The 23,985-nt window shown below is 39.0% G+C and overlaps 1 protein-coding gene across 5 annotated transcripts in view; it reads left to right on the top strand.

Annotated features, from left to right (window-relative positions):
* Positions 1-23,985, top strand: part of ATP8A1 (ATPase phospholipid transporting 8A1) — a 138,870-nt gene that overhangs the window by 12,541 nt on the left and 102,344 nt on the right. For all 5 annotated transcript variants that reach the window (XM_078393978.1, XM_078393979.1, XM_020786218.3 and 2 more), the window contains exons 2-6: positions 8,618-8,732; positions 12,738-12,837; positions 13,425-13,523; positions 15,613-15,658; positions 16,612-16,652. In XM_078393978.1, the coding sequence (XP_078250104.1) occupies positions 8,618-8,732; positions 12,738-12,837; positions 13,425-13,523; positions 15,613-15,658; positions 16,612-16,652 (401 nt within the window). The remainder of the gene's footprint in view (positions 1-8,617; positions 8,733-12,737; positions 12,838-13,424; positions 13,524-15,612; positions 15,659-16,611; positions 16,653-23,985) is intronic.

The following is a 23,985-nucleotide window of genomic DNA, read 5'->3' on the forward strand; positions in this document are numbered from 1 at the left end:
ATTTACAAAACAGGCTATTAAATTGAGACAATAATGTCTCCATTCTTATTTGTGGGAGCACCTGCACAGCCTCCCTCAGCTCATTCAGCATCACCGGGTGCTTCCGTGGCCTCATCGGTGAAATCGAACTCTAAAGCGAAATTGACTTGTAAGACTAAGGTTGATGGCTCTACATCAAAATCCATACTGGTACCAAAGTCTCCTTCAGTACCGGAGCAACAGCTGAAACCAAAGAAATCAAGAGTCATCTTCTGAGACACAATAATCTAAACATCAGAAGGATAGAGAGCCTTCCTTGATCCCACTTCAAGAGCAACAGACTATTTGTCTAGACTCTGTTTCGGTTGAGGACAACAATTATCTCCCTCCACCATCAGGACAACCACTATCACTCTTACTGGCACAGTCCCCTTCTTGGGCTAATACCTTGGCTGAGGTTACAGTGCTTCCATGCTATGACCACTGGAGCCCTTCAGGTTGCTCCATCTCCATGTGTCAGTCGGATTCAGCGTCCATCATGGCTGATCCACAACCACTGTGTAAGCGGTCCAAGAAGACATATCATACACTGGAGACTGGTCTTTCTGATGCCAATGCCCCACATCCTATGTGATCAACAGACTTACTTACATCATAGGCTACTACTACTTATACTGGCACTTCACCTACACCTCACAAGATTGCCCAGACTCATCACTTTAAACGTTCAAAGACTCATGAATCCACTCAGCACAATCCACCTTCCAAACAAGGTGCAATCAAATCAAAGACTATACAATCTGGGGCACTGGATGATATACCCTCTCCATCCTAACCTTCCTCATCAGTATTATCTGATATGGACACTTCTGATTCTCTTGTGCCTCCAGAATCACCACCGAATCTAACTCCGGACTCAGATGTCACGGATACCAACCCTCCTTCTCCATCAGAGGACTTCACATCATACTCACAGCTGGTGTTACACATTGTTAAAGCAATGGAGCTGGATGTACAACAACTAATACAGTCTGAATCAGATAAAGTTTATGAAGATATTAATGACCAGACTCCTCCACTCCGCATGGGGTTTATTCTGGCCCTACTTAAATTGATTAAGCAATCGTGGGCTAAACCATCTTCTGTCCCACAAATTTTGAGAAGAGTCAAAAACTTATATAAAACTCATGGTGACAATACAGCCTTCCTTTTCAAACATCCACTCCCAAATTCGGTCATAGTGGATGCTACTCAAAACAGAGTGTGAAATCGATCTAGCACAACACCAAATAATAAAGAAGGTAGAAAAGTTGATATCATTGGACATAAAATCTTTGGCTTCCTTTACTCTCTGTGCTGCAAACTACCTAGCAGCCATGGGAGCCTATCACAGGTTCTTATGAAACAAGGCACTCCCTTCACTTATATTCAGCACAAGGTGAATATAAATCCAGAGGCCTTGCCTTTCATCAAGAAGCCATGGCTCTAGCTCGTCAAGAGCATATCACTGCAAGGCATGTAATAGAGGCTGCTTCAAAACACATGGCCACAGATGTTGCCCTTAGAAGACATGGATAGCTCTGTTTGGCCCATATCTCTGATGATTCCCACATGAGGATTGAAGACTGACCCTTTGATGGTGTGGGTCTCTTCGATACTAAGACAGATGAGATTCTTGACAATCTCCAAAAAATGAAGAAAACCGCAAAATCTTATAATACTCAAACTTATTACAGACCTCAATGCTATCAATGGTGTAGAGACCATACTCTTTCCAATAATACACCATTTGTTGACAAGCAGAGATACTTACCACAGACCACCTCTTCATTCCAACCTCGCCAAAATAATCAGTGCCAACGTTCACGCTAGTCCTTTTGCTTACCTGACAAAAAACCAAAACAGAATCTTTGACTTTCCATTAGCTCAGCTTTCTCCTCTTCACTCCTGACAGTTTCATCTGACGCATCTCGCAGTCCACTTTTCATCTTGGGTAACCATCACCACAGACACCTGGGTTCTCACTATCATTGTCGTTGGTAATTCAATATGCACGCCTGAAAAAGTGTTCCCTACAGGCGTGGTACCTGTCCCTCTTTGATCCGATGTTAGACCCACCTACAACATAACTGTCACATCTGAACTCGCAGCACAGCTCCATTAGTGGAACACACCATCTAATCTATTCATAGGCAGACCCTTTGCACCCCCTCAACACCATGCAAATAACTATGGACACAAGTCCAACCAGCTGGGGAGCTCATTGCAACGGCCTGCATATTCATGCCCTTTGGTCTGCCTCAGAAAAATACCTTCATATAAACAACCTAGAACTTTTGGCCATCTTCAAGACCCTTTGTGCCTTCGAACCACTTGTCACTGGTACTGCTGTTCAGATAACAACAGACAACACCACAGCTCTTTTTAATCTCAACAAACAAGGCAGCACCCATTCACTGCCCCTACTCTACCTGACTGTGCAAATCTGGGAATGGTGCCTCGAACACCATATATTCCCAAGAACAATTCATATCTCCACTCACCACAACCAGCTAGCAGATTCTCTGAGCCGACATAGCACCGAGACGCATGAGTGGTCCCTCGACGATACCATCTTTTATCAACTTGCCAGTCTGTGGGGACAGCCACACATAGACATCTTTGCAATGGCAGAAAATGCAAAATGTCATCTCTGTTGTTCCAGAACAGGAATCGGTCCCTGCTCCCAGGGAGGTGTTCTCATGACCTTGTGGACATTACACCTGATTTACCTCTTCCCTCCCATTCCCCTCCTCAGGACTATTGTCAAACTACATCGGAAATAGACCAACGTGATTCTCATTGCCCCATGGTGGCCCAGGCAACCCTGGTTCACCATGCTCTACTCAATGTCCATGGACTTAATCCATCTTCCCTCCATATCTCACCTACTTACTCAAAACCAAGGCCAAACCTTTCACTCCAATCTTCTTGCGCTCTACCTTACAGCATGGAGGATTCGACCGCTGTAGCTGCTATCCTAGCACATGCCAGAAAACCGACTACCACACAACTAGACACCTATAAGTGGGCTGCTTTTGTTAAATTTGTGGCTCAGCACCACCTTCCTACTAAGCCTACAACTCTTCATGCAGTACTACAATTTCTTACTCACCTCTTCAACAGACAGCTTTCTCTGTCTACTCTCAAGGTCTACCTATTGGCAATAGTAGCCAACCAACCACGTGACTCTAATGCTGCTACGCTCTTTCGTCATCCCACTATAAAGCAATTTCTCAAAGGAGTATCCAACATACAACCTGCTCAACCACACCCTCTTCCGCAGTGGTCCTTGCATACCATCCTTCGATGTCTTACACTACCTTCATTTTAACCTCTTGCAACATTTGACTGTCCTCTTGCATTCAAGACCCTTTTCCTTGATGCCATCACTTCTGCTCGCAGAGCCTCAGAGATTGCTGCTCTTTGAGTTGATCCTCCATTCCTCCAATTTCATCCAGATAAACTCACCCTTTATCCTGATGTCCCTTTCCTCCCTAAGGTTAATTCTCACTTTCATCTTAAGCAACCCACCATCTTACCTACCTTCTTTCCATCACCAACCACTGATCTGGAACGCTCTCTTCACCTCCTAGACATTAGAAGAGCACTGGCGTTCTATGTTTCAAGGACTGCTCCTTTCTGTAAATCCAAACGACTTTTTGTTTCCCCACACTTACCAAATAAGGGATCCCTCATTTCTTCACAAATCATCTCTAAATGGTTTGTGGCAACTATACGCCTTGTGTATCATTTAGCCAAGAAGCCTCTTCCTGTTGCAATTAAGGCTCATTCTACAAGAGCAGGGGCTGCCTCAACTGTTTTCCTTGCATTTCCATCCCTGATATCTGCAGGGCTGCCACGTGGTCCATGCCGTCCACCTTTGCCTCTCATTACCATTTGGACCTCCAGGCAAAGTCGGACGCAGCATTTGGACAAGCGGTTCCGTTAGCTGTTCTTCCATGACGTCCCTCCTCCAGACAGGTAAGGTTGTTAATTACCATTAGTGTGCATTCACAGAGACCACAAAGAAGAAAGAGAGGTTAATTACTCTGGTTCTTCAAGTGGTCATCTGTGAATTCACACTTCCCAGCCATCCTCCCCTCTGTCCGTCATGTCTGAAAATTGTTATGCAGCGGCGGTCTTTGTGGGAACTGAGGCACTTGCCTGGATGGACGGACCATGTGTACTAGGGGGGTGGTCCTAGTGAACAAATGTTAAGCTCTAGAAGATTCCAGAAACCTCTGCACAAGCGCAGATAAACCCATTAGTGTGAATTCACAGATGACCACTCAAAGAACCAGAGTTACGGAAGTAACCTCTCTTTTTTTACTCCTCTTAGCTTTCTTTGTAGATTTCCTCAAAATCTTGAGTTAGAATATTTAATCATTTTAGGACTAATTCGCAATTTATGATTTGAAGCAGCTTTTGAAAGAGTCAGTTAGCAGTATTATTGAAATTTTTCATTAATGGATTGACATGTGTCCTCCAGGTGGTCACTGCAGGAGCCTATTTAACACACAGTTTGTCCCATATTTCTCAGTGATCACTTCTTATTTTTTTTCCCAATGATCAGAGAACATTATTGCTACTCTCCGATTGATCCAGTCTTTTTGCTTGAGTATCTAGTACATTTTGTTCAGCCTCTAATACTTTTTTGTTCTTGTTACTATTGTTGTACCTGTGTTTCCTCTTTTTTAAGGCTTGGAATTATGTGAACAAGTTTTGGGAACATACATAGATCAGGGTGTATACAGCAAGGCATTCTGTAGGAGTGAACATTAGGGATGAAACTAACATACCCTCTAACTTTCAGCTCCGCTCTCATGTGCGTGATTTTGACCCTGTGTGCGCGTGTGACTCCACTTACCCCACGCACAGGGTTCCATCGCAACCAGAACCTAACACAATTGCTGCGTGGAGAAAGAAGACAGCTGTGTGCAGGGTGGCAGAGGCGCGTACGTGTGCGCACTAACACACCCAGCGTAGAGGAAACCTTGGGTGGAACTTCTATGTTAACACAAATGAAAAAAAAGTACACAAAAGAGGCACTTATTTTCGTTTTCATGTTCTTTCATTCATTCCCCAAAGTGAGTCTCTAAAACACGATGATTCATATTTCTGAAAGAGGGGAACATGAAACGTTCTTTAGTATAAATTTTCTTTCCCCCTTTGTATGTCACATACCCTTTAACCTTTGTATGTCAATTATCACCTGATAATTTCCATTCAGTCATGTGTCAATAACTATTGCAAAGATATGGTGTTGTGACCAGTAAGGGATGTCTGCAACCAGTAAGAATGTACCAGAGGGGAGAGGGAATGTTGAGTCTATAGATGGTACTGGAACTCTATGAAAGGGGCATTTGTTCTTGGTTTCGTTTCTTTTCTTTTTCTGCTTCTCTGGCTTTAGCTGCCTTTTTTCTTGATGGGAATGAGATAAATCTCCCTGTATTCTAGTAGAATTGGTTTGGAGGCAGCTTTGATTGTATTTATTGCCTTTATTTGCTTTCTATCTTCTCATTTTTGGAGAGGTATATGTATGTGTATTTTATTTTGTTATTGCCCCCTACAGTATTGGGGAGGGGTGATGATTATCCTGTTAGATTAATTTTTTAAATGGGGGGTTTAAATAGAAGAACACTTGGCTTATTTTATGTAGATTAATTTTTCCAAGCAAGGGCATTTTGGTGAGAGGTTTTTTGATGATTTTTCTTTCTTTCTATGTGTTGTTGCCTGCTTTTGTTGTGAATTGATTTCCTGTTGCCTACCTTGCCCCTGTTTTTTTTTTCCGGGGGGGGGAGTAGTTTTTAAGCATAGCTTAAAGTTTTGGGCGGTATGCCAAATGCAGCATGAAATATGAGGGAAGATGAAATGAAAGAACACGAAAGCATCATTCCCTTTCATGTTTAACAAAAGGACTGGAACATGAGTGATATGAAAAGAGGCATCTCCATCCTAGAAGGTCCCAAATCAAACACAATTCTCTTGATATGTACATCTCTAGTGAGCACTTTTGCTTTTTTCCTTGGACTGTCAGTAAGATAACTTTCTCTTATAGGGTTTTTTATGTTTGAATTATGTAACAGGATTTTGCTCAGTGCTATAGTAATGTACACTAGAAAACCCAAAGCAAAATGAAGCCATTAACAGGAAAAACAAAACCAAGCCCTCTAGCATTTCTGAAGATTTAAATGTTGCAATTAAATTAGAATCATAAATGTTGAAAATTCTGGAAAACAACAAATATTGTTTAGATATTGGAAAGCAAAGCATAAAGATCTACCTGAAAAACAAGCATTGTGGGAACATAAAGGGTACATCTGAAAGAGCCCTTGGTCATACTTGGACCATATCTACCATAACAATAGGATTTTTCTTAATCATGTTTAATTAAACAAAGGAATTTCAGTACAGAGAGATGTTGCCTTGGCAAGTTTCTTTGTTCAATGACTGCCATTAAGCATGGAGAAGAAGTGCATGGGTGGAGTCTTTTAAGCTGCATGGGAATTGCAAAACAATAGAGGCTGGTAGTTTTTAAAGAGGCTCCTCTTAAAAAGCCTAATGAGCAGAGAGACTACCAGTCCCCAAGTGATTTGCAGTTCCTTGCAGTCACTACCTGTCTTCCAATGACTAAGGTCAGCCTTATTCAGTACACTAGGCACTCAGTACCTTTTTTCGTGGTATGAGTTGTGTATTATAGGTCATATTTAATGAGAGAGCTGTGGCAGTTAATAGGCAAGCTTTAATGGGTTGCAAAAATGTAACTCAATTTTTACCTGAACAAATGACTTTGTCAGACTGAAAAGCCAGGTTACAGCCAGCAATTTTCCTCTCCACACCTCTGAATAAAATAATCTTGTAAATAAGTCCATAGAAACTTAGAATAGCATGCCTTCAAGAAAATTCTGTCATATGGCAAACCTTTTCAGGATTTTCTAGGTAGAGAAGTGATTTACCATTCCTTTCTTTTGGGGACATCCTTAGACTGTGCAACTTGCCTATGGCTACACAGGCTAGCTCTTCCCTAAGAGGCACAGTGAGGAATCAAACTGCCAACCTCAGGTTCCACAGCCTGATACCTAAACTACTGAGCTATCCAGCCCTATAGCAACTGGTAGTCAATAAAAGAATATTCAGAAGCTAGTAATAATACATGGAACACATGCAGGGCATTTTATTGACACTCCCCAATGTTTAGTGCAGCTGGTTTTTGTCACATTAGCTATTTGAACAGCACATAGGTAATGTGACATGTTTGTTGTGAACAGAACCAAGTCAGACAAACAAGCTGAATTAGATCTTGGTCAATTTAAGGCAGAGAAGAAATTTGGAAATCATTCTGATTCAAATTTTCAGAAAATCTCCATCACTCCATATTGTACATACAAAAATATGTTATTTGGTATATATAATAGTTTGCATTGAAAATACTGTTTTATGTATTTCAAGTAAAATTCCAGAGTATGTAATCTATTGGACTATTTGATTAAAAACTGCTTGAAGTGTCAGTGACATAAAGTATCATTTAAATTTTTCTCATTGATTTATATTTTAAACCACATTTTTGTCATATGTTTTTTATTCACTCACACCAGAGGGTCTGCACGTTTGAATTCTTTCTGAATCCTTCAGACTAAGAGTTTTTGACCATTGCTCCCCTGCCACCTTTCCTACAGCACATATTTCTATGTGCTTTTCCTTCATTTTTATTTTGTCTGCCATAGTGGCCACACTTGAAATACAGATGTATTTGTATTTCAATGTAGATCTCTTTTGACAACCTTATTTTCAAATCAATCCCCAGAAACTGTTGTTACTGTTTTTCAAATTTTTATTGTTGTAGTAGTTCATGGATATAGTAGAGTTGACGCATCTCAGGTAATTAATAAAAGGCAGCTTTGAATAATATGGTTTTTACTAATTTCTTGAAAACAGAGAGGGAACATGCCTGAGGAACCTCTATTGGAAGTTTATCCCAAAGAGAAGGGGCCATGACTGAAAAAGTGTGGTTCCTTGTGTTGACTCTTTTGGTATCATCATTTTTTACATCATGGGCTGAGGAGCAGGTGGAATGGGTAGCTGCTTTTTGGGAAAGACATTCAAACAGATATCAGTGTCCTAAACAATTCAGGACTTTATAGGTCATGACCAGCACCTTGAACTGGTTTCAAAACTAATGACTTGTCTTCATCCTTTAGTACGAATGTACAGAGATCATGATGAATTTAAAACAGGTTGTTTTTCTAACATTTGTTCTTCAAATGGACTTGTCTGCATCCACAGGACCCACCCTCCTCCCCTTTTTGTCACCTAAGGTTTACTGAGTTTTGCTGCTGTTTCATCTGAGATTTATAAACTGAGGAAGATACACCTTGGAACAAGCACTGTGGGAGTGGGGGTGGGGGGAGAGGACCAAAAGTCAAAACCCATTGTCTGGAATAATCAGATTTGGCTCTGCAAGGTGCAGACTCATTAAAGTGAACTCATAGAAGACCACTTGAAGAACAAATATTATGAAAACAAGCTATTATTTGAAAATAAATGTGGAATCAATGTAAATTACAGCATTGTATATTAATTGACTAATATTTTACAGGGTATGAGAAAACAGATGATGTTTCAGAGAAGACATCACTAGCTGATCAGGAAGAAGTGAGAACTATTTTTGTCAATCAACCACAATTCTCTAAATTTTGTAACAACCATGTCAGGTATTTATAACTAATTTTACAACCTATTTATCTTACTAATGTTAATAGTTACATTTTAATACAAATGTACATTTGTAGATGGATTGGGTTCAATTTGAATTTCAAGTAAAGTATAGTCAGAATTGTTACATGTTCAGAAAAATATTTAATTCACTCTGAATAGAGAGATATAATGGCTAAAATCCTATTGCTTAGTGTAGTAAATTAAGCTGGACTAAGTCCATTGAATCAAACAGAATGTGGCAAGTCAACTCCCCCATAAGTTCTATTAATTCAAATGGCCCTAGTCTAACTGTGACTTATTATGCTAAAGTAAACTGTGCTTAGAGTAGCCCCATTTGAACTGATGAAACTTACAGAATAGTTGACTCACCAAATCCTTATTGATGCGGTTAGCCTACTTTATTTCTGTTTACAAAGCTAAGCAACAGGATCTTGCCCATGAAACATGACGTTATTCAGTAATAGTAAGCATTACTAAAGCCTGAAATAGACTTTCTTCTCTTTGCAAAATACAACAAAGATATCGATTGATTGTTCTGGGTTTTTCGGGCTCTTTGGCCGTGTTCTGAAGGTTGTTCTTCCTAACGTTTCGCCAGTCTCTGTGGCCGGCATCTTCAGAGGACAGGTTGCTGTCCTCTGAAGATGCCAGCCACAGAGACTGGCGAAACGTCAGGAAGAACAACCTTCAGAACACGGCCAAAGAGCCCGAAAAACCCACAACAACCATTAGATCCCGGCCGTGAAAGCCTTCGCGAATATAAAGAAATAGATTGTCAGAAGCTGCTGTTATTCCTCCTCTTCAAAAGTGTAGTCTGCCAGTCAGCAAGCTGACAAGTTAAAACTGTGAACACCTGCTCAAAGGAATAATATTCCAAGTAATTTGAAAAGACTGAAAGGAGAGAATTCTAAAATATTGAGACACCAGTATTTATGAAGACGCTAACTCAATTAAGGAAAATTGAATTGCCATGATTTAGTAGAATTGTAGCATGTAATATAAAGGTACTATTATTGCTATTATTATTTATTGGATTTATACCCCACACCATCTGGCACCCAGGCCACTCTGTTACTTAAGATTGATGTTTTTATTTGTGATACTACCAATAAAGATCAATGAAGAAGAGTTAAAGGATTAGCAAAGTGTTATTAATAAATTTTGTAATGAAAATAAGAAATCAAGGATCCATGTTAATAAGGATAAAAGAAATTTTTTTATAAGTTTTACATAGAAACTTCAGTGAAACTTAATCAAATAGATGACAATTGTTCTAAGATGTGCTGAAAAGGAGCCAGAAAATAGGCTCTTATTTCCACATTAGTAAGTATATGTATACATTTTGGCAATTGGTTTTTAAAGAAAGAAGTTAAATAAGCAATTTAAATTTAGCTTTATATCCTAAAATAGCACTTCTTTGAAAAGGAGATAGATAAGTGGATGATGAGACAACTAGTTTCTGATTTGTTAACAGTGGCAAGATTGACTATTGCTAAGAACTAGAAAATAACTCACCATGTACCATTAAGTGATTGGCATAGAGAAGTTTGGTATATAGCAGTTAACTTACATGTAACATAAAATTTAAGAAGGGGATAATCAGTAAAATGAGTTTGCAAATACTGTACAGTGGTGCCTCGCAAGACGATTTTAATTTGTTCCGCGAAAATTGTCATCTTGTGAAAAAATCGTCTTGCGAGGTTCCCTATGCATCAGTCTAAAAAAAAAAGTCTTGCAAAGCATTGGTCTAAAAAAATGTCTTGCGAAGCATCGGTCTCAAAAAAAAGTCTTGCGGAGCACAGTCATAGAAAAAAAGTCTTGCGAGGCACCATAATGATTGCAAAAACCAATCATCTTGTGGGTTTTTCGTCCTGCGAGGTGATCGTCTAGTGAGGCACCACTGTATATGGGAAGAATTTATTGATTTTGTATTGAGAACAAGGAAGGAATGAAGTTTAACAAATGAGTCTATATAATTTTGGAAGGGGAAGCGTATATGAAATAAGCAATTACTCCCAAATGGTCTTAGTAGTGGACAACACTGTATATATAGTTTTTTTCTGAAGAAAAGTGCCACAGGCTCCCTCAGATATGTCCTGAATGCAAGCAAATGTCAGGCCTGAGCTGGAAAGTATGACTTTCCTTTTTTTTTCTGGTAGTTTGCAGGGAGCAGCAAGTCATGGGTATGGCTTGTTATTACAGAGAAAAGAATAAATATTGTGCTATCATTGTTCCTGTCTTTGTACGGATTTTTGTATTATTTACAACCAGAACTTGAAGCTAGCACGTAAAAAGTATTTTTGTGTTTCTTTTGTGAATAATGATATTGATGTTATTTTTAACAGTGTTGGAATGATCCACATTGAGATTCTTTCCTTTTACTTTACTTTTCTAATACTTTAGATTGTAGCCATTATGATAATATCTTCATTGTATGTAATTTCAAAACCCAGAGTTTAATCATGTGCTATGCCATGACTGACAATTGCCTCTTCTAATTGCAACCTCCTATGCACAGTATAAATCTGCTAGGAGGGCCTGGGAAGCCCTCTGGAAGAAGTGGTTGTTTGTTTTGGCATCATACAGCCATGCAGGGCTGAGTGAGAGGAAAGGGGGAAGGAAGTCCCTATGCCTCTTAGTCTTGGATCCACCATTGGTTCTTGGCCTAAATCCTAAATAATGAACAAATTAAAATGCAAAATACTAATCAAAAATATCTATTTAGCTGAATTTATGCTATTTGTGTCAATATAAATCTGTGATTAAAGGAAAGAACAGCATAATTACAGGACAGAAGTTATTCTGGTATTAAAGATAAAGAATTCTATGTAGTTTATTTTGGGAATTGATTCCGTATTTTATAATTGAGGAATTGATATATTTGAAACATATTTTTATTGTGCAAACATTCACAATGGTTCCATATTTTGATATAGATTTTTAAAAGAGGTACCCAATATTTACAGAAAAACATAGACATTTCTTAGGTAATAGCAGAGGTCCCATCCTATGTCTAGTTTTGGCTATTCTGGACTAGAAGCTGAACCTCCACATCTCTTGAAACCTATTGTGTGGACATAGATTCAAAAAACTTGAAATAATATGTAGACTTGTCAAATTGTATATGCAGTAGTAAATTTTAGCTGCAGGCTACAGTAGTGCCTCGCTTAGCGATTGCCTCATTTAACGATTTATTCGTTTAGCGATGAGGTTTTTGGAGCGATTTTGTGCTCCGTTTAGCGATGTTCCCTATGGGGAAATTTCGCATAGCGATGTTCGGGACCTTGCCTAGCGATGGCAGTTTAGGTCCCTCTGTTTCGCTTAGCGATGTCTGTTTTCGCTATTTTAAGTGTGTCTTAAAATGTTCAAAAACTGTTTTAAATGCTTGGAATCGTTTTTGAACATTTTAGACACACTTAAAATAGCGAAAATGGACCTGTCAAAACCATTGGAATGCATTGAAGCCTATTCAATGCATTTCAATGGTTTTGACAGGTCAGTTTTCGCTATTATTAAAGTGTCTTAAAATGTTCAAAAACTGTTTTGAATGTGTGGGATCATTAGTGCACCTTTTAAAACCTTTGCAAACTTAATTTGGCTTTGTTCTGAGTCTTCATTAATTTTTGGTGAATTTCCCCCCCCCATTGGAATGCGTTCAATGCAGTTTTTGAACATTTTAAGACACTTTAAAAATAGCGAAAACGGACCTGTCAGAACCATTGAAATGCATTGAATAGGCTTCAATGCATTCCTATGGGGGAAACATTGTTTCGCTTAGCGATGTTTCCTATGGCGATTTTCGCTTAAGGACGGTAATCCGTTCCCATTGGAACAGATTATCCGGTTTTCAATGCATTCCTGTGGGAAATGGTGTTTCACTTAGCGATGTTTTCCTGTAGCAATGTTCTTTTGGGAACCAATTAACATCGTTAAGCGAGGCACCACTGTATATGATTTTCATATCTATTACTTAATTATATGCAATTTTACTCTCTGTCTCTTAGCACTGCAAAATACAACTTTATCACATTCCTGCCGAGGTTCCTCTATTCCCAGTTCAGAAGAGCTGCAAATGCCTTTTTTCTTTTCATTGCATTGCTTCAGGTAAGAAAATGAGGTAAACATATACATGTTTGATTTGAACATGCTTTGCTACAATGTTCTTATCCATGAATTGTGTAATACAAATTCAGAAAATACAGGAATGGAATTTCTTGTTTAACATCAGTAGTACACATTGCTCTAATGAAATAACAACTAAACTCATTTTATCAGTTTCATTTAGATAAATAAAAGAATATCTGACAGAAAAAAAAAATCACTGTTTCTGACATTTTAGCTGTCTACAGGGGTGGTTATTGTCTAGAGGTCCAGGAGCCATACATCTTCATCCCTGGACTTTGGATGGCCACACCATTTCCTATTACCACCACCATCCAATTCTTTCACACAAAAACAAGCAATTTCATTAGAGGTGGTTGGCGTCTTGGAGGCCTTGTTCGATCCTCTGGAGAAGTTCATTTAGCTGTAGGCCACATGTTGTCCACCCCAATCATTCATCTGTTTTCAAGAGATTGTTCTCTCTTACACTTAAAGGGCTTAATACTGCTTTCATATTACTGTTTTGTTTATTATAGTTATAAAATATGAGTAATTGTTAAAATCTAAATATTCTTTCTCTTTTTCTTTAGCAAATTCCAGATGTTTCTCCAACAGGACGTTATACAACCTTGGTTCCTCTCTTATTTATTTTAGTTGTAGCAGCAGTTAAAGAAATAATAGAAGATGTTGTAAGTACTATTCCTTCCTTCAATTTTTATATTCTGTCATCCAGTGTCCTTGCCACTACTCTTGAGTTTTCCGGCAGTGGGATAAACCTAAAATGTTTTCCGAATAAAATTAGATCTTAATCCTTATGTTTAAGTAGCATGGATATTTAAATATAAATTATCAAATTGAATTCAATTCAATTCAGAAGTGCTTCCAATGTATAGAAGATAACTTTATATAGGTAGTATGTGGAATGTCTTGAATTTCTAGAACAGTAGCAGATCTTAATTTTTTTTCTGTGTAGCAAGAAGAAAATATTGGGCTGTGTAACAGATATCCATTATCATACATATGAAATACATGATGGTCAATATCCTATTCACACAGAGATGCAATGTGTTGGGTGTTATGCCCAACAACAATGAATTATGTTTTGCAATTGCACAATAGACTGTGTATTCCCAGCATGACCGATTGTGCAGTGAGCCAGAACAAGTGTTTAGGGATAGCATTTCCATCTTGGTGCTAATACAGCTACCATACATGCAGCCTTGGGTTGCAGACATGTAGTTGTGCAACTGGATTTTTGTCAATATGTTCTAACAATAGGAAGTCCAGGAGTAGAACTGAAACAACTAACTATCCTTGCTGTTCATTTTATAATTATCAAACTTTTGTGTTCTTTTGATATTTAATATGGATTAGTGCCACAGTAGTTTATATAAGAAAAATTTTATGCTAGGTTTTTCCCCTCTTCCTGTTTGGACCTGTTTTTGAAACAGGAAATTTTTACAACAAACATTTCCTGACACCAGGAATGAATTCTAAAACTGAAGGGTGTTTTTTTCTTTTTTTGTTTCACTGAGGAACAATTTTCACATGCATATGCATTTCTTTGTATCTTATTAAATTATTTAAAACATGTGTATTAATTAGGCATTAAGTATAACAACAAATGGATGCTTATAGATTAACAGTTACCACAAGAAATTCCATCCATTTGGTGTCACAGCTATATTCTTCAAGGCAGCTAGTTTACAGGTATGGCTAAGATCAGATGATAAAAATTGGCTTCTGGACTGATTTATGCTGAATTATAGGCTGAATGAGTTGACTTGCCAAATTTCCAATAATTCAGTGGCCTACTGTAGTTGCAACCTGATATAACAAGGAACAGGATTTCATCTATATGAATCATAAATATATGTTGCAAGAATTTCAGCAGCAAATTGCAGAAGTTAAAAAGTCTGCATTGGCATCTGCTATTGCACACCAGTTGCATTACGCGTTGCACAACAGCAGAGGTCTACACTAACTTCTTAATTCATGGAAGCTTGCTAGTGAAATTTATGCTGAAAGAATTACATTTGTAATATTCAGATCACTGAGAGACAAATATGTGCATGTAGAAAGGACATGAAATACAACTGTCCTCTGACACTAAAACTGTATTTGATTATTAATAGTTGCTTTTTTGTTTATTTAAATATTTATGCCATTTTTATTGTGCCAGACATGCTGTCTCCAAGAGCCTTTAAATCAGAAGTTATATATACCTTTCCACACATACAGTTTTTCAGTGCATTGTCTGCAAATATGATAGGCTCCTAAGAAGGGTGATGGATTGAAACTCTTGAGACAGAGCCCTCAATGAATGACTCTTACTTACAGCTCCCCTTCTAAACTGTATAATGGATGAAGTCTTGTTGTGTGACATGTGCCTGTGGAAAGGTGCTGATGTTACTGGCAGTATGTGAGTTTTGGTAATGAAAACATTCTTCCTTCTGTTCTGTGGCTTTTCTGACTATTTGTGATCCCTTCCATCATGTGATAGCTGGCAGCTGCAGAACAGAAGGAGGAAATCTTTAATTACCAAACATGATGGTGTTAATGCCTCCCATCATGAGGCTTTGCCAGCTTCTACATGATAAGAGGGATTAACACAAAAATCTGAAAAGGCACAGTATAGAAATAGGAAGATTTTAATTATCAAAAGTCATCCCCTGCCAGTGATACCATAACTTTTATACAGGCATAAATTATGCCACCGGATTTCAGCATGGGTGTTTACACTTAATTACAATAATCTGACATATAATTTTATTTCAGAAAAGACATAAAGCTGATAATGCTGTAAACAAGAAGCAAATACAAGGTAGGAAGTGGGTAATGTGCAATATAGAAAAATTGAATAATAAAGTCATGAAGTTGGGGGGCTTCTTTTGTTTTATTGTGATTCATTTTGAAATAGTGCAGTAGGTAGGACCTCCTTATCCATGGGATGAGTGTCACTGATTCACTTATCTATGGCTTGAAAATATTAAAAATATTAAAAGAAAAAAATCCAGAAAGAACTGTTTTCACATGTATTACCAGAACTGGTCACTAGAGGCAGCCAGAGATTGTGCCATGAATACTTGCTAGTGAAAACTGCATAGCATGGTCTCTGGTGGCCAGTTCTGGTAATGCATTTGAAAATATTTTTTCTGCTTTTTTCCTTTGAGAACCACTGATCTAGATAATCATGTTCCCCTAGGCTGAAATACTGTTACCTAAATTATACTGTATGAGGCTGATGACATCAGCAATGGCACTAATTTTTTCAGAAATTAAACTTTTCTGATTGCTTTCCTAAGGGTCTTGAGACTCCCAAGTAAATACTTTCATCCTTAAGAAGAAATTAGAGGCCTGGGAACAATTTCAACTGAGGTGGTCAGAATTTCACAACAAGATTTCAGCTCTGGAAATGTTAAATGTTAACTTAAAAATGTGGCTGATGTTCATCATCTATTCTCTCTGAGATATGTGCTATTTCCTCACTTCTTATGGCCAAAACATGATAGATCTCACAGTAACAAACTCTAACACCATGTTTTTGTGTTCAGTAAACATGCTTTTAGCTGTAGTGCGTATGTTTCAGCATATGTTTTTATAAGTAGTATAATTTTTGCCCCTGCATAGATGAAAATGTTACTTATTTCATTTTATATGGTTATTATCTTTTTTAATTTATAAACATTTTTACTAAAACCATAAATAAGGATTTTGTTTATTTTACATGAAATAATCAACTTCTGTGTTCATATTGTTTGTTCTTCCTATTTGTAGTATTGAGAAATGGAGCTTGGGAAATTGTTCACTGGGAGAAGGTAGGTGATCTGTTTAATGTTCAGAATAAAATGAAAACATTGGTTTGAATCAGAAGTACTGTAAACATATAAAATAGCTATTAGAGCAGTTCTTAAGATTCTTGTGCAGTCACTACTGAAGATTTTGGGTAGCATGTGTAGTGTTCTGTCAGTTTATGCTTTGCAAAAGCTTACACAAGCTTCCATGCAAAAAAAGGATTTTGCTTCTCCTTGAACAATGATCTAGTGTGAGATATACAGTATTTTTCGCTGTATAAGACTATACTTTTGTCTAAAATCTTTAGACTAAAAATTGAGGGTCATTTTATACACGGAAGTAAGCTGAGGAGAAAAAACAAGTGGAGGGGAAAGCAGGAGTCAAAGTGATCCTGCAGGGCTTTGATCCCTGCTTTCCCCTCCACTTGCTAAGCCTTAGCAAAAGGAAAACAGCGATCAAAGTGCTGCAGGATCGCTTTGATCCCTGCTTTCCCATCTGCTTGCTAAGTCCCATGGGGCTTAGCAAAAGGAGGGGGAAAGGATCAAAGCAATCCTGTGGCTGTATAAGGGGGAAAGGAATCAAAATGATTATGCAGTTGTGGAATTGCTTTGATCCCTTTCCTCCTCCCTTTTCCTAAGCCACGCAGGACTTAGCACAAAGGCAGAAAGCAGGGATCAAAGCCATCCTGCAGCACTTTGATCCTTTTTACCCTACTTTTGCTAAACCTCACCTAGTTTTCTTAATTTTGGGATAGAAAAGTGGGGGTCGTCTTATACACAGAAAAATACGGTAAACTCTTCTGTAAACAGAAGACATGTTCTGTATGTTTATTTTTAATGTGCAGCAACATTTTATTTTCTTTTTCTTTTTTTCTTTCCTTTGCCAACATGCCAGATAATTTGGTTCCCCTTTATAATTAGCTATATAAGTGAACTGTACAGTTGTAGAGCTGTAAGAAAGCTGTAAATATCTGAAATGGAAAATTCGGTTTATATATTTCTAATTTCACTAGATATAATTTAATCAATCTTAGTTAGAGCCTAAAAGAAACATGCATTTCTCATTCAGCCAGCTGATTAGATAAATTTTGTTACCTCTAGTATGAGTTTCATTTTTGAGAGCCAGGAAGTTTCAGTTTTGTTGTATGGTTTTCCTGCAGTGGAGGAGGATAGTCTAGTGTGGGCAAACTCCTCCTACTTACTCCAGAGGCAGGACCAAGCTGTTAATCAAATTACATTGCATTCTCCTGACTGAGAGAGAACTCTCTCAGTTTCTGTCCTGTTGAGCTCTAGTCCATACACAGGATCTTTGATAGAGCTCTCCTCCTCTTAATCTTTGTGGCTGCATTCCCTTTTCTTGACTTCCCCTGAGAGAATTTGGTATGTCCAGGGCAGATAATCTGGAACTGTTCCTGGATACTTTTGCAAACTATTCAGACCTTGACAGCAGGCAAGGAGGGGCTGCTGAGGCTAAGTGCATTGTTCCCATCCTTTCTGGTGTAGAGAAAACCAAGCAGTCACAATCTGACTCTCATATAAAGGCGACAGTTTGCCTGGCCATGAGTAAAAACTGCTGCCTTGCTCCTGTCACTTTTTCTGAAAGGAAATACAGTGGTGCCTCGACTTATGATTGTCCTGACTTGCGACCAAATTGAGTTATGACCAGCTCCGGTCGCAAAATTTTGCTTTGACTTGCAACCAGAGCTTTGAGATACGATCAGAAAAAAGGTGTGGAATTCAAACTGCTAACCGTTGGTCGGCGAAGAGGCTGTTTCTTCGTAGCTCCTTCGCTCCAGCGGTTAGAGAGAGTGCGTTCTTAGAGATGCTTCGGACTGCCTGGTACTGCTTTTATTTTTGCTTTTTGACTTTCTTTTTTAAAACGGAGAGACTGCTTGTTCTGGGTGAGTACTGGGGTTCTGCAGCATGGGTTTGGGCTGGGTGGGGGTTTGCTGGAATTGGTTTTTTTTAATTCTGTGGCTGTTTGGGTTCAGGTTCATGTTTCTGTGCTTCGATGGGTCTTGCAGTGTGTCGTTTTAGCATTTTTTAATTCTGTAGCTGCTCAGGTTTGGGCTGGGCAGGGGGGTTATGTTTTTGTGCTTCACTGGGTCTTGCAATGTGTTTTAGAATTTTTTTATTCTGTGGCTGCTCAGGTTTGGTGTGTGCGGGGGGTTATGTTTCTGTGCTTCAATGGGTCTTGCAGTGTGTCATTTTAGCATTTTTTTAATTCTGTGGCTGCTGAGTTTTTTTAGTGTGTTCTTTAGTGGGGGGTTCAGCTGGAACATCTTAATCGTGTTTCTGATGGATCTTGCAGTGTGTGTTTTAGTCCCTGCTGGAATTGGTTTGTTTGATTCGGGGAGGGAGGTTATGTTTCTGTGATTTGATGGGTCTTGCAGTGGTTTTTTTTTGGGGGGGGTGTTGTTGGCCGGAATGGATTAATCATGTTTCAGTGTATTCCTATGGGAAATGGTGCTTTGAGTTACAACCAACTTGAGTTACGACCATCATTCCAGAATGGATTAGGTTCGCAACTCAAGGCACCAATGTAAAAGGTAGAGATTAACCATAATCTGGCTTCTAGATATCTCCTTATGGACATAAAAGAGATTGTGTTCGCAAACGTACCTGTTCTGGCCTTCAGTCCTTTGATTATTCTTCCACTTCTTAAATTCACACCCTTTAGAGGGCACAGTCAGGTGAAGAGGCATAATTTACAAGTTACAATTAGAAATGGGGGAATTTGTATACAAATACGAATATCCCCGCACAGGTGGAAATAATGAGGGTCATGATATGCCGCTGATGCGAGCTCGTCGCACCTTCCTATCGTGCCGTTGTCTGCTATCAATTACCCAGTCCTGGCAGGAAGTGGGATGACAAGCCTCTCTGCCAGGTCGCAGAGTGCTAATCCATTGTGGAGAATAGCGTGATAGGAAGCCTCAGCAGAGCTGGCAGCAGTGGCGAAATTCTCGTTATTTCCACCTGTACGGGGATATTCATATACTAATATGAATACCTCATCTCTGGTTACAATGATAGATGTGGTGTGTGTGATTTTGAGCCATCTGGTTCACTAGCTGGCACAATCATGCTTCCCTCCCCTCAAATTTGTTTATCCAAATGCAGCTCTTTGTACTGTCTGTAAAATATCAGAAGGTGATTGATGCAGAGTCTGGTACAATGGCTCCCTTTCCAGGCTTGTTTATGGATGTTATTTCCCATGAATAGACTTTCCCTGGTGCATTAAACTTAATGTTTTACAGGCTAAGCATTTTTATTCTTTCTCTATTACTGTTAGTGATAAGTTTAAGATTCCTTTGATGGATGCCCTAGTAGCAGCTGTAGTATCTGGATTTCTGTGTCCTAAGTATGGGGAGGAGACTCGATATCCCAAGGATGAGAAGTTAAATATTTGCCTATAATTGTCTATGTAGCCCATGAAACTTTGGCTTTAACTGCCAGAGTTTCTACAGTGGATACAGTCTTTGCTCTCAGCTCTGTGTAATAGGCAAGGAAATTTTGGTGTAAGTTCCTGGTGATAATGTCTGAGACAGGGAATCAATAAATTGATCAAAGCAGCCACCTTTATGGCTAATACTAGTTTGGATGTAGTTCTCAGCTCATTCTGTGGCTGCTGATGAGGTTGCCAGATGCCATCTCTGGTTAAGAAATTAGAATGCAGACTCCCAAGTCTAAGATCAATTTGTATTCCACTCGTTTTGCAGAGAAAAGGCTCTTTGGTGATACCCTAGAGCAGTGATGGCGAACATTTTTGGGCCTGAGTGGCCAAAATGGCGGAGGGAGAGAACAGTGGACAGCGGGCGGTGGCAGAAGCGGCAGCAGAATGGGGAATCCCGGGCACATAGGTGCCTCCGGATCTGCCTCCAGTCGCCAGCACCAGCTGCTCCAGATCCTGGCCCACTGCCTGTCGGGGTGCTAGCACCGCGGCTGCAGCTGCCTCCTCAGGTTCAGCTGTGGGGGGAAGCGATCCAGCGACTTATGACTCGTGTGCCTGCAGAGAGCGCTCTGCGTGCCAGCTGTGGCACATGTGCCATAGGTTCTCCATTGCTGCCCTACAGTCTTAGACAATGTGTTGGAGACTAAGACAAAAGAAAAGTAGTGCCTTCAGATAAAAAGGGGGCAAGCATACAGTACCTTTAAATCTTCTAAGACACTTTTTCATCTCTTTGATCAGACATTTAAGGGGCGGGAGTGTTGGACACCTTGATAGCTATGGAAGGGAGAGAGAGATCAACCTAGGCAGATATAGACCAAGTCTTTCCAGTAAGGGACCACAGATACAGTAGTGCCTCACTTAGCGATGTTAATTCATTCGGAAAAAATCGCTGCTAAGCGATTTCATCGCTAAGCGAAACGCGGTTTCCCATTGAAATGCATTGAAAACCGGATAATCCATTCCAATAGGAACGAATTGTCGTCCTTAAGCGAAAATCGCCATAGGAAACATTGCTAAGTGAAATGCAGTTCCCCAATTGAAATGCATTGAAACCTATTCAGTGCATCTCAATGGGGGAAAAATACAACAACAAATTAAAAAAGAGTCAGAACAAAGTCAAATTTGGTTAACAAAGGGTTTATTAAGTGCATTTTATGATTTCAAACATTTTTAACAGTAAACTTTAACTTTATAAATAACAGAAAAAACATTTAAAAAGCAGCAAACATAAGGCTGTTTAAACCATCGTTAAGTGAAACAGGGGACCCAAAATTTAATCGCTATGCGAAGCATGGTCCCAACCATTGCTAAGCGAAAATTGCCCATAGGGACTATCGCTAAATGAAGCACAAAAACGTTCCGAAAAAGTCATCGCTAAGCTATTTCATCGCTAAACGGAGCGCCTGTTAAGCGAGGCACTACTGTATCTCCGATGCAGCAACAATGACTGTGATGATCTACTGGTGGTACGCAGGTTACTGTTGTTTGCTAAGTGGTAACAAATAACCTAGATACCTGGGTTCTCCAGATGATTTCATCGGTGCAGTGGTTACTCTGTTGTCTTTCTGGTGCCAAAGAATAATAATAATTGGAGAGCTATCCTAGATTTAAAGAGAGTGGATCAGTATGAGGGTTTTTTTTTTTTTTTAAGATTTTATACAGAAACCCTTGGGACTATTCTAGGGTACCCATACCAGAATATTTTTGGGTCTCACTCACTCTAATGGAGGCTTACCTCCACATAATAATTCACCCCCTGCACCAGAGATTTCAAAGGTTTGAGTATCTGGGCCTTTATTACCTATACACGTGTCTTCCATTCTTCCTGTTATCTTCACCCTGGGGAAGAGTGTTCCTTTGATTTCTCCAGTGACTGTGCCTCCCTTGAAATTCAACAAAGAATCTTTGGTTTTGAAGTAAAAGGGCAACCATTTCTGTTAGTCCATGATATTTAGTAAGGAGACAGAGCTTTTTGAGCAGGATTTGATGGTGGACATTATTTTATAGGTTTCAAAATAATCTCCTATATGCTGGGTTGCATTTAAGATTTGGGCTGTACGGCTCTTGCCAGGTCTAAAGCCTGCCTTTCCTGAAATTAGAAGAGACTCACTTTTAGGGGCTAGATGGTTTCATTTATTCAAACACATACAAAGTGGCATAATAGGGAAATGATTGACCTATAGATTTGGGGGTCTTGTGAAATTTTTAGACTTGATGGTATCATGCCTGGAAGTGTAAGTCATAGTCATGTTTTCACCTGCCATATCCACAATGGCTGCTGCTTTCCTGACACAAGCAAACCACTGCAACAACTCATGCTCTAGCAAGAGTTTTAATGCAGGTAAAATAGTCCCTTCAATTATGGCTGTTTCCTGCACTGCCAGCTGTTGAGAGACCCCAGCAGGATTCATCTCACAATAGATCACAGAGCTGGCTGCCTTTTCTGTTAAAGGTAATCTATGATTGAGGAGGATTTGGTGATTCTTAGAGGAGATCCTACCTTTTAGGACTAAGATAGACTCCCTGCTCTACTGCAGTCATGAGATGATTGTTCCATTGTTTTATCCTCATCCCAGGTATGAAAGGGAAAGTAAGTGGCATTCTTTGAGTGTGTGTAGGTCTATTCTGATTTACCCCTCTCACACTAATTTCTCTAGAACAGCCATTCTCAATCTTTTTCTGGCTACACCCCCTAGGAAGTTTTCTCATGTTTCAGAGCCCCCTGTCAAACAAGGATATAACATGAAGAGATAAACATAAAATAATTTATTATTGAACCTCAGGAAAGCATGTACATTCTGACATACTTGACGAAACTTTTAAAAAGACTGTATGAAACTAAATATCTGTTAGGTTTAATGCAGTTCTTGAGCTTGATGTTTTTCTGCAAGTTTCATGATATCAGGCTCCAAAGTAGACAATGAAATTCGCAGGTCACCTCTTGTCACAATATCAATTCTGTTCTTAGATTTTGTCAAGAAAACCGCCTTGCTGAATCCACACTCAACCAAATACGTGTTGTTGTTTTTAATTGGAATTGGGTAAAGGGTATAAGGGATGAAAAGGATTAAAAAGAGGGAGAAAGAGAACGTAAAATAAATTGTCATCAAATCTTATTTTTCACGTTACAATGTCTAATCATCTTTCTTCATTTCTACAGTTTAATTACCCCTCTAGATTTCCACTTGCAGTTACTTCTTAGTTTAATAATTTATCAAGCTCTATATATTGACTCAAACCATTTGTATAATAAATCCCATCTTTCAGTTGCCTTTTGTATTGGACAGTCTTTCAGCACATCCAATAAAATGTCAGTCTCTGCTACTTTCCAAATCTTCTCCAAGAGCTCCTCTTGTTTTGGTATCTCTGGTTTCTTCCAATTCTTAGCGTAGAGAATTCTAGCTGCTGTGACTATATGTATAACTCAGTAACTCTTTGTCTTATCTTTATTGTCAGTAGAAACAGTTCTGGATTTAATGGAATACTACAGGGCAATATTTTTGTAACAGGGTATGCATTGCTGTCGAGCACTGCTTCGCTTTTCTACAAGTCCACCACATGTGGTAAAAGCCTTCCTCTTGTGACTTACGCTTCCAGCATATGTTTGATACCTCTGTAATTTCCTAGGGATTTCCTCGCTGAGATATTATGCAGTTCCAAACTTTGAATGAGGCTCTCTCTATGGTATTATAAAATCTGGCAGAGTATTTTTGTATTCTCTCAGTCTAGCTTTTCTTTTCTGATAGTAACTTTAAGTCCAGCCCATGATTTCTATTATTTCTCTCCAAGAATATTTCAAAGATCTACTTTTCTCTCAGTTACTCAAGCTTCCGCCAACTTGCAAGATAAGACTTAGGTTTCACTTTCTGAAAATCTGGAATACTCAGATTTAACATGTTATTA

The sequence above is a fragment of the Pogona vitticeps genome, chromosome 5 (genome assembly GCF_051106095.1).
Source record: "Pogona vitticeps strain Pit_001003342236 chromosome 5, PviZW2.1, whole genome shotgun sequence".
NCBI lineage: Eukaryota > Metazoa > Chordata > Lepidosauria > Squamata > Agamidae > Pogona > Pogona vitticeps.